This window comes from Watersipora subatra, unplaced genomic scaffold, assembly GCF_963576615.1.
Source record: "Watersipora subatra unplaced genomic scaffold, tzWatSuba1.1 SCAFFOLD_52, whole genome shotgun sequence".
Lineage (NCBI taxonomy): Eukaryota > Metazoa > Bryozoa > Gymnolaemata > Cheilostomatida > Watersiporidae > Watersipora > Watersipora subatra.
The window spans coordinates 186,393-196,786 of NW_027045418.1; the positions used below are offsets into that span (position 1 = coordinate 186,393).

Sequence of the window (10,394 nt, forward strand, 5' to 3'; positions counted from 1 at the left end):
GAGAATATTACAAACGTCTGACAACACTGAAAAATGTAAATTTCCAATTTCAACCAAACATGCTAGAAATGCTCCAATTGAGCTAATTAGCTTATTGTGAGAATATTGCAATTGTCTGACAAAAGTGAAAAATGTAAATTTCCAATTTCAACCAAACATGCTAAAAATGCTCTAATTGAGCTAATTAGCTTATTGTGAGAATATTACAAACGTCTGACAAAACTGAAAAATGTAAATTTCCAATTTCAACCAAACATGCTAGAAATGCTCCAATTGAGCTAATTAGCTTATTGTGAGAATATTACAAACGTCTGACAACACTGAAAAATTCAAATTTCCAATTTCAACCAAACATGCTAGAAATGCTCCAATTGAGCTAATTAGCTTATTGTGAGAATATTGCAATTGTCTGACAAAAGTGAAAAATGTAAATTTCCAATTTCAACCAAACATGCTAGAAATGCTCCAATTGAGCTAATTAGCTTATTGTGAGAATATTACAAACGTCTGACAAAAGTGAAAAATGTAAATTTCCAATTTCAACCAAACATGCTAGGAATGCTCCAATTGAGCTAATTAGCTTATTGTGAGTGTTGTATAATCGAGCTGGTGGGCCGCGGGCTACGCTAATGCCCGAGGTCATGGTAGTTACAGGTAGTTACGAGAGGTCACAGGAAGTACGAGAGGTTACGGGAAGCACGAGAGGTTACGGGAAGTACGAGAGGTTACGGGAGTATAAAGGAGTCAGAGAATTTAGAGAGCTTCCTTCTTTGCATCAACCGCATGTGAGTACACACCGTTTATATAACATGGCGCAGTTGACAAAATTCTGATTTTTTTTTTTCTTTTAGTGTTGTCATTAGCGATAATTTTTCTGGTTGCGGGTAAGTTAAACGGTTGTATAGACCCTTTCACGGGCGTGTAGGTGAGGTAACGTGAGGTAGGGTAGTGTTGTGAGGTGTAGTAGCAGTGTTGTTGAGGTGCAATTATTTATTAGGGTAGTGTTGTGAGGTGTAGTAGCAGTGTTGTTGAGGTGCAATTATTTATTACATATTCGGAGGTTGGAGTTACACTAATTATACGAGTGGGGTAGAGCGTATTCGTGGCGAGGGAGATATTGTATCGGGTAGAGATGGAGAGTGGGTTTCCGAAGCTGGTGTTTGGAGAGCACGGTGATGGGTCGTGGGAGAGATTCATAGAGGAGATGAATTTATGTATAGAGAGTGCTGTAGAGAGAAGAGGTTACGAAGGTGAAGGTGAAAATAGGCGCCCTATTATGAGAGGTAGAGCTAGGTTAGTGCCACTATTGAGAGCTATTGGGCACAGTGGTAGAGAAGTATTGAGAGGTGCAGGGTTTAACGTAGATGGCGTAAATTCTACTTATGAAGGGGCAGTGGAGGTTTTACAGGGTTATTATGGTAGACAGGAGAGTATGTTCGTAAAGGGGCATAAGTTCCTTACGGCTAGGCAGACACTTGGGGAAAGTGATAGAGAGTTTTTACAATGGGTAGAGAGTTTGAGCAGATATGCAGAGGTGACTAACGATAATGATAGGGTAAGGTTTGCCCTTATTGTGGCGGTTAACGGGTTGAGAAATAGAGAAGTAAGCAGAGAGTTAATGAAGAATGCCAATCTTACTTGGGCGTTATTGCAGGAGGCATTGAGGGCTCGAGAAATGGCCGACAGCTCTGATAGATTTTTGAGAGGTGAGGGTAGAAGTACCGATTTAAAGAGTGAGGTTAAGAGAGAAGTAGCTAAGGTATCAGAGTTTGATAGCCGAGTGCAGTACAGGAGTAATGATAGAGATAGAAGTTATGAGTCAGCAGGTAGATCTTCCCCTAGGGGTAGCCCGAGGAGTAGTAGAGAGTATTATGGTAGTGAAGAGCAAGGTGCTAGTAGATATGGGACAAGAGGCAGGGAGTATAACAAGGACGGTGACAGTAGAAAGTATAGAGACAATAGCAGGGAGATGCATGTCTCTAGATATAGAGCAAGCAGTAGAGAAGGCAGTGGAGGTAGAGTATGCTACAATTGCAAACGTAGTGGGCATGAGATGAGGAGTTGTCCCTCCATTAAATGTTTTTGTTGTGGACAGCAAGGACATGTATCCCGTTATTGTAGGGATAGGAGAGAAGTAGGTTATGACGGCCGAGGTAGTAGCAGGAGGTCAGGAGGTAGTCGAGATAATAGCTACGAGCGGTATGGTAGCAGGGACAGTAGTGGGGAGAGGTACAGGGGCCGAGGAAGCCCCCGCGAGATTAGAGACAAATTTGGCAGGTACAGGGACAACAGTATGGATAGGTTTGAGGGGGAGAAGTATAAGGAGAGGTACCAAGATAGTAGTAAGGGCAGAAGTGTCAGGTTCTCTGGTTCTAGGGATAAGTATGAGGATGACAGTTGACTAGAAAGGAGAATTGTACAGGTTTTGAAGGTCAATGGGAAGAACGTTGATTTTACGTTTGATACTGGGGCAGAGGTGTCGACTGTAACCGAGGGGACGGCCGAAAGGCTGAACCTACGGCTAGAGGAGCCATCTACTGTTTTGGCGGGAATAGATGGTCATAAGCTAAGAGTAGTCGGTAAAGCAGGTGTTCAGTTGGAAAGTAAATATAGATTTATGGAGACAGAGGTATACGTGATGAAGGGATCTAGGACAAACTTGTTGGGTATAACCGAGTTGAGGCAGCTGAATTTGTTGGCTGTAGTCAACGCGGTGAGCAACAGCGAGTTTGACCCAGTAAAGGAGTTCGGGGAAGTTTTTGAAGGTCTAGGCACTATGCCAGGTATCTTTAAGATTAAGTTGAAGGAAGGTATTGAGCCAGTGAGGCTGTACTCGCCTCGGCCTATAGCAGCAGGGTTAAGAGAGCAGGCTAAGCAGGAGTTAGATGACATGTTGGAAAATAAAGTGATTGAGCAGGTTGAAGAACCTACTGAGTGGTGCTCAGGGCTAACTATAGCACCTAAGGCAGGAGGGAAGATAAGGATGTGTGTTGATTTAACGGGACTGAACAGATCTGTCAAGCGAGAGGTTTACCCTTTGCCTAAGATTTCAGATCTGCTCAGTGAGTTATCTAAGGGGACGATGTTTTCAAAGTTGGATGCGAATTCGGGGTTTTGGCAGGTTCAGGTGGAGGAGGGATCAAAGTCATTGACGACCTTTATCACCCCTTGGGGTAGATATAGGTTCAATCGAATGCCGTTTGGTATCTCCTCAGCTCCTGAATTTTTCCAGAGAGCAATGGAAAAGGTTATTGGGAACATGAAGGGAGTGGTATGCTTAATGGACGATGTCCTAGTATATGGAAGGGATGCAGATGAGCATTGGTCAAGGTTGAGGGAGGTGCTAGGAAAGATCAGGCGTTCAGGCATGACGTTAAGGAAGGATAAGTGCGAGTTTGGAAAAAGTGAAATTAAGTTTCTGGGCCATTTGGTTAGTGCGGCTGGCATTAAGCCAGACCCAGGTAAAGTAGAGGCAGTTCTAGGCTTGAAGTCGCCGGTTAATAAAACTGAGGCTAGGAGGTTTACAGGGATGGTAAATTATTTGAGTAAGTTCAGTAGCGAGTTGGCAGAGTTGTGCACGCCTATATATAAGGTGTCAGGGAGTAGATCACAGTGGTATTGGGGTCCAGATCAGGAACAGGCTTTTGAGAAGGTTAAGATAGCTTTGTCTAAAGCACCCGTTTTGTGTGCCTTCGACTTGAGTAGGAGGCATAGGGTGTCTGCAGATGCCAGTAAAAACGCAGTAGGGGCAGTATTGCTACAATTGACGGAGGGTAATGTGTGGCAGCCAGTGGAGTATGCGTCGAGAAAAATGTCTGAGGCAGAGGAAAGGTATGCGATGATAGAGAAGGAGGCATTGGCAATTACATGGGCATGTGAGAAGTTTGACTACTATCTAGTAGGTAGAAAGTTTGAGGTTGAGACTGACCATAAGCCACTTATTTCTCTGTTAGGTGAGAAGGACTTGTCAGCCTTACCAGTCAGGGTTCAGAGGTTTAAAATGAGGTTAATGAGGTATGACTATACAATATTTCATACACCCGGGGAGCAAATGTATTTGGCCGACTCTTTGAGCCGACCTAATGGCAAGTTGGACAGCGAAAATGAAATGGGTAGTAGTGAGGATGTAAATACTGCTGTAGTTAGCAGTGTGACTACTGACAATTTTACGGACAGTTTAACGATGGAGTTAAGGTCGGAAATGTTGAACGATGACGAGGTTGCTGAATGTTTGAAATTTGTTACGGAAGGCTGGCCGAGAGGTGGCAAAAGGTTGGGCAGTGAGCTTCTAAAGCTTTATAGTGCAAGGGAATGGCTTACGGTACGGGATGGTTTACTTTTCTTTAGAGACAGGGTATACATACCTAGGTCTATGAGGAAGTTGTATCTTGAGAAGTGTCATGTTGGGCATCAGGGAATTGATAAATGTCGTCGCAGAGCTAGGTGCCACTTCTGGTGGCCAGGAGTTAGCGTAGATATCTATGAGTTCATAGGGCAATGTGATACCTGTATCATCCATGGGGCAGTCAAGCACCAACCCATGGTTGAATATGAGTTGCCAACAAAGCCTTGGGAAGTACTTGGTAGTGATGTGTTTGTATTAGATGGCAAGTTATATTTGTTGATAGTTGATTACTATTCCAGGTGGATTGAGGCACTGCACATCAACGCTCAAACATCTAGGGAGGTAATAGCGGTTATGAAGAAAGTGTTTGCTAGATTCGGTATTCCTAGCATGCTGCGGTCAGATAACGGGCCTTGTTATGATAGTCAAGAGTTTAGAAAGTTTGCAGATTTGTACGGTATCAGGGTAATTACTAGTAGCCCTCGATATCCGCAGAGTAATGGTTTGGCTGAAAGTGCAGTTAAAACAGTGAAAAGTTTGTGGAGAAAAGAGCGGGATAAGGAGATGGCATTGTTAGTGTATAGAACAACCCCTTTGTCAACCGGGTACTCGCCCGGGGAACTAATGTTTGGCAGAGCGGTTAAATCGAATTTGGGTATGAGCAGTAAAGGGGAAGTAGATTACGAGGAGTTCGAAAGTAGAGAAAGGGAAAGGAAGTTGAAATTGAAAAGTAGTTGGGATATCCAGCATAGGGTATCAAAATTGCCGGAATTAGAGCCAGGACAGGTTGTCTACGTGAAAGCGCCTACTGACACAGGAGCAGCAGGTACGGTGGTAAGGAGAGACAGTACACCAGAGAGTTATTGGATACGTGTTGGTTCGGGTGAGATCAGGAGAAATAGGAAACATCTTTTTCCTCTTAATAACAATCTCTCCTTGGGTTCCTCTAACGATACCAACACCGGTAGTCAGGGTGCTAACCATAACATCCCTAGTGATTTCTGTGAGTTGGTTGAGGATAGTGAGGAAGGTGAAACGCAGTACTGGGTAGACAACCAGCCTAGGCCTGGTGTAGGCGAGGAGAGAATAGGTGGTTTAAATGATGAATCGGAGGAACCACTCGGTACCACGGTTGGAAGTGGCCTAGCCAGTGGGGGTCCCGATGTGAGCAGTCAAGATACCCGAACCTCGCAGGGTACTAGAGAAGGGGCAATAGCCAAAAGCACTGTTACAAGGAGTGGTCGGGTCAGTAAACCCCGGCTAGATAAAGATAGTTTTTACTATTAACCGTTGTTGATAGATGGTTGCCATGTTGCAGATTGTTGCAAAGAAATTCCGTCAAAACTACAATCACTAATGGCAAGCAGTTCAGGTGGCGAGGCTAGCGGTGGCGGACGACCGGAGGAGTGCAGTGAGGAGAGAGTGGGGGAGAGGAAGGACGGTAGTGAGGCTAAGAAGCCTGTGGTATATGGCAGTAGCGGTAAGAGTTGGTGCATGATCTGTAGAGCTAGACGAGATCACTTGGCGGTAAATTGCCCTGGTAATGCTTGCAGGAGGTGCGGGAGAAGTGGACACTGGCAGAAGGACTGCAAGGTACCCATCTGCCAGTGGTGTGGGGGGACCGGGCACGCTGTTAATGGATGTCCCCGTCGAGGTACAGGTGGTCCAGTGAACACGGAGGCAGGGAAAAGGAAGGGCAGTGAGGAAGTACCAGCGCCTCAGAGGAAGGTGAGGAGTTATGCTGAGGTGAGTGGCGGTGCTAGGCAAGTTGCTGCACCAGTACCCATTATGGGGAAGGTGAGCTCTTTTTTAGCAGACGTGACCAGTGATGGGATGATGGACATGGAAGGTTGCCGGAAGAGGATCGCTAGTATTGAGCGAGAGGAGGCGGAGGTACGTAGGAGGTTCGAGACAGAGTTGGTCAGACTGGCTGCCGAGCGCAGGGCAGCGGTCAGTGAGTTTGAGAATGCAGAGGCATTCAGGGCGGCCATTGAGCAGTTGGCCAAAGTTCAGAGGAGGATTGCGGGTGGTAGGCTTGCACCGGAGGAGGGTCAGGCCGAGGGGAATAGGTCTGGGCCTATACCAATTCCCAGCTCTGTGGCGCCACCCCCTGAGCAGCCGATTACGGCCCAGGGGGAGACTTCCCACAGGATGCCTGTTGGGCCCGTCTCCACTGGGGAGAGCGTGGCCACGACGGAAGGGGCGGAATCTGAGTTTGAGGAGTCGTTATCGACCCAACTACCAGTTTCTGAGCCAGTTGAGAGTAGTGTTGGAGAGGTTGGTGGAAGTGGTGTTGGTTGTGACAGAGGTCACGGGGGTGGTGACAGAGGTCACGGTGGTGGTGACAGAGGTCACGGTGGTGGTGACAGAGGTCACGGTGGTGGTGACGGAGGTCACGGTGGTGGTGACGGAGGTCACGGTGGTGGAGACGGAGGTCATGTTGGGGGTGACGGAGGTGGTGAAGGAGGTGGAGGAGATCAGGAGAGTAGTGCGGCCGAGTACGACAGCAGCCCCGGGTTGCTCGGGAGTGATGGTACGCAGGAGGTGTCGATGGAAGAAGACATGGGTTAAAGTGTAAGGTAAACTTCACCAGCAAGGTGAGTTGATGAATGAGTATTGTATTTCTGGAAGGTTAGTGGCCCATACAAAAAAAGAAAAGAAAAAGGGCATGTTGTATAATCGAGCTGGTGGGCCGCGGGCTACGCTAATGCCCGAGGTCATGGTAGTTACAGGTAGTTACGAGAGGTCACGGGAAGTACGAGAGGTTACGGGAAGCACGAGAGGTTACGGGAAGTACGAGAGGTTACGGGAGTATAAAGGAGTCGGAGAATTTAGAGAGCTTCCTTCTTTGCATCAACCGCATGTGAGTACACACCGTTTATATAACAGTGAGAATATTACAAACGTCTGACAAACATGATAAATATAAATTTCCAATTTCAACCAAACATGCTAGAAATGCTCTAATTGAGCTAATTAGCTTATTGTGAGAATATTACAAACGTCTGACAAAACTAAAAAATTTAAATTTCCAATTTCAACCAAACATGCTAGAAATGCTCAAACTGCGCAAATAAGCCTACTGTAGGAATTTTACAAACGTCTGACAAAACTGAAAAATGTAAATTTCCAATTTCAACCAAACATGCTAGAAATGCTCCAATTGAGCTAATTAGCTTATTGTGAGAATATTACAAACGTCTGACAAAACTGAAAAATGTAAATTTCCAATTTCAACCAAACATGCTAGAAATGCTCCAATTGAGCTAATTAGCTTATTGTGAGAATATTGCAATTGTCTGCCAAAAGTGAAAAATGTAAATTTCTAATTTCAACCACACATGCTAGAAATGCTCCAATTGAGCAAATTAGCTTATTGTGAGAATATTAAAAACGTCTGACAAAACTGAAAAATGTAAATTTCCAATTTCAACCAAACATGCTAGAAATGCTCCAATTGAGCTAATTAGCTTATTGTGAGAATATTGCAATTGTCTGACAAAAGTGAAAAATGTAAATTTCTAATTTCAACCAAACATGCTAGAAATGCTCCAATTGAGCTAATTAGCTTATTGTGAGAATATTACAAACGTCTGACTAAAGTGAAAAATGTAAATTTCCAATTTCAACCAAACATGCTAGAAATGCTCCAATTGAGCTAATTAGCTTATTGTGAGAATGTTACAAACGTCTGACAAACATGATAAATATAAATTTCCAATTTCAACCAAACATGCTAGAAATGCTCCAATTGAGCTAATTAGCTTATTGTGAGAATATTACAAACGTCTGACAAAACATGATAAATGTAAATTTCCAATTTCAACCAAACATGCTAGAAATGCTCCAATTGAGCTAATTAGCTTATTGTGAGAATATTACAAACGTCTGACAAAACTGAAAAATGTAAATTTCCAATTTCAACCAAACATGCTAGAAATGCTCCAATTGAGCTAATTAGCTTATTGTGAGAATATTGCAATTGTCTGACAAAAGTGAAAAATGTAAATTTCCAATTTCAACCAAACATGCTAGAAATGCTCCAATTGAGCTAATTAGCTTATTGTGAGAATATTAAAAACGTCTGACAAAACTGAAAAATGTAATTTTCCAATTTCAACCAAACATGCTAGAAATGCTCCAATTGAGCTAATTAGCTTATTGTGAGAATATTACAAACGTCTGACAACACTGAAAAATGTAAATTTCCAATTTCAACCAAACATGCTAGAAATGCTCCAATTGAGCTAATTAGCTTATTGTGAGAATATTGCAATTGTCTGACAAAAGTGAAAAATGTAAATTTCCATTTTTAACCAAACATGCTAGAAATGCTCCAATTGAGCTAATTAGCTTATTGTGAGAATATTACCAACGTCTGACAACACTGAAAAATGTAAATTTCCAATTTCAACCAAACATGCTAGAAATGCTCCAATTGAGCTAATTAGCTTATTGTGAGAATATTGCATTTGTCTGACAAAAGTGAAAAATGTAAATTTCCAATTTCAACCAAACATGCTAAAAATGCTCTAATTGAGCTAATTAGCTTATTGTGAGAATATTACAAACGTCTGACAAAACTGAAAAATGTAAATTTCCAATTTCAACCAAACATGCTAGAAATGCTCCAATTGAGCTAATTAGCTTATTGTGAGAATATTACAAACGTCTGACAACGCTGAAAAATTCAAATTTCCAATTTCAACCAAACATGCTAGAAATGCTCCAATTGAGCTAATTAGCTTATTGTGAGAATATTGCAATTGTCTGACAAAAGTGAAAAATGTAAATTTCCAATTTCAACCAAACATGCTAGAAATGCTCCAATTGAGCTAATTAGCTTATTGTGAGAATATTACAAACGTCTGACAAACATGATAAATATAAATTTCCAATTTCAACCAAACATGCTAGAAATGCTCTAATTGAGCTAATTAGCTTATTGTGAGAATATTACAAACGTCTGACAAAACTAAAAAATGTAAATTTCCTATTTCAACCAAACATGCTAGAAATGCTCAAACTGCGCAAATAAGCCTACTGTAGGAATTTTACAAACGTCTGACAAAACTGAAAAATGTAAATTTCCAATTTCAACCAAACATGCTAGAAATGCTCCAATTGAACTAATTAGCTTATTGTGAGAATATTACAAACGTCTGACAAAACTGAAAAATGTAAATTTCCAATTTCAACCAAACATGCTAGAAATGCTCCAATTGAGCTAATTAGCTTATTGTGAGAATATTGCAATTGTCTGACAAAAGTGAAAAATGTAAATTTCCAATTTCAACCACACATGCTAGAAATGCTCCAATTGAGCTAATTAGCTTATTGTGAGAATATTAAAAACGTCTGACAAAACTGAAAAATGTAAATTTCCAATTTCAACCAAACATGCTAGAAATGCTCCAATTGAGCTAATTAGCTTATTGTGAGAATATTACAAACGTCTGACAAAACTGAAAAATGTAAATTTCAAATTTCAACCAAACATGCTAGAAATGCTCCAATTGAGCTAATTAGCTTATTGTGAGAATATTGCAATTGTCTGACAAAATTGAAAAATGTAAATTTCCATTTTTAACCAAACATGCTAGAAATGCTCCAATTGAGCTAATTAGCTTATTGTGAGAATATTACAAACGTCTGACAACACTGAAAAATGTAAATTTCCAATTTCAACCAAACATGCTAGAAATGCTCTAATTGAGCTAATTAGCTTATTGTGAGAATATTGCAATTGTCTGACAAAAGTGAAAAATGTAAATTTCCAATTTCAACCAAACATGCTAGAAATGCTCCAATTGAGCTAATTAGCTTATTGTGAGAATATTACAAACGTCTGACAAAACTGAAAAATGTAAATTTCCAATTTCAACCAAACATGCTAGAAATGCTCCAATTGAGCTAATTAGCTTATTGTGAGAATATTACAAACGCCTGACCAAACTGAATAATGTAAATTTTCAATTTCAACCAAACATGCTAGAAATGCTCCAATTGAGCTAATTAGCTTATTGTGAGAATATTACAAACGTCTGAC

At 41.7% G+C, this 10,394-nt stretch overlaps 1 protein-coding gene across 1 annotated transcript; it reads left to right on the top strand.

Annotated features, from left to right (window-relative positions):
• Positions 1-713: 713 nt before the first annotated feature.
• On the top strand, positions 714-7,010 carry LOC137410450 (uncharacterized). The gene is made up of 2 exons (XM_068095863.1): positions 714-785; positions 5,664-7,010. The coding sequence occupies exon 2, from the start codon at positions 5,702-5,704 to the stop codon at positions 6,914-6,916; it is 1,215 nt and encodes a 404-aa protein (XP_067951964.1). The 5' UTR covers positions 714-785; positions 5,664-5,701; the 3' UTR covers positions 6,917-7,010.
• The last annotated feature ends 3,384 nt before the right edge of the window (positions 7,011-10,394 follow it).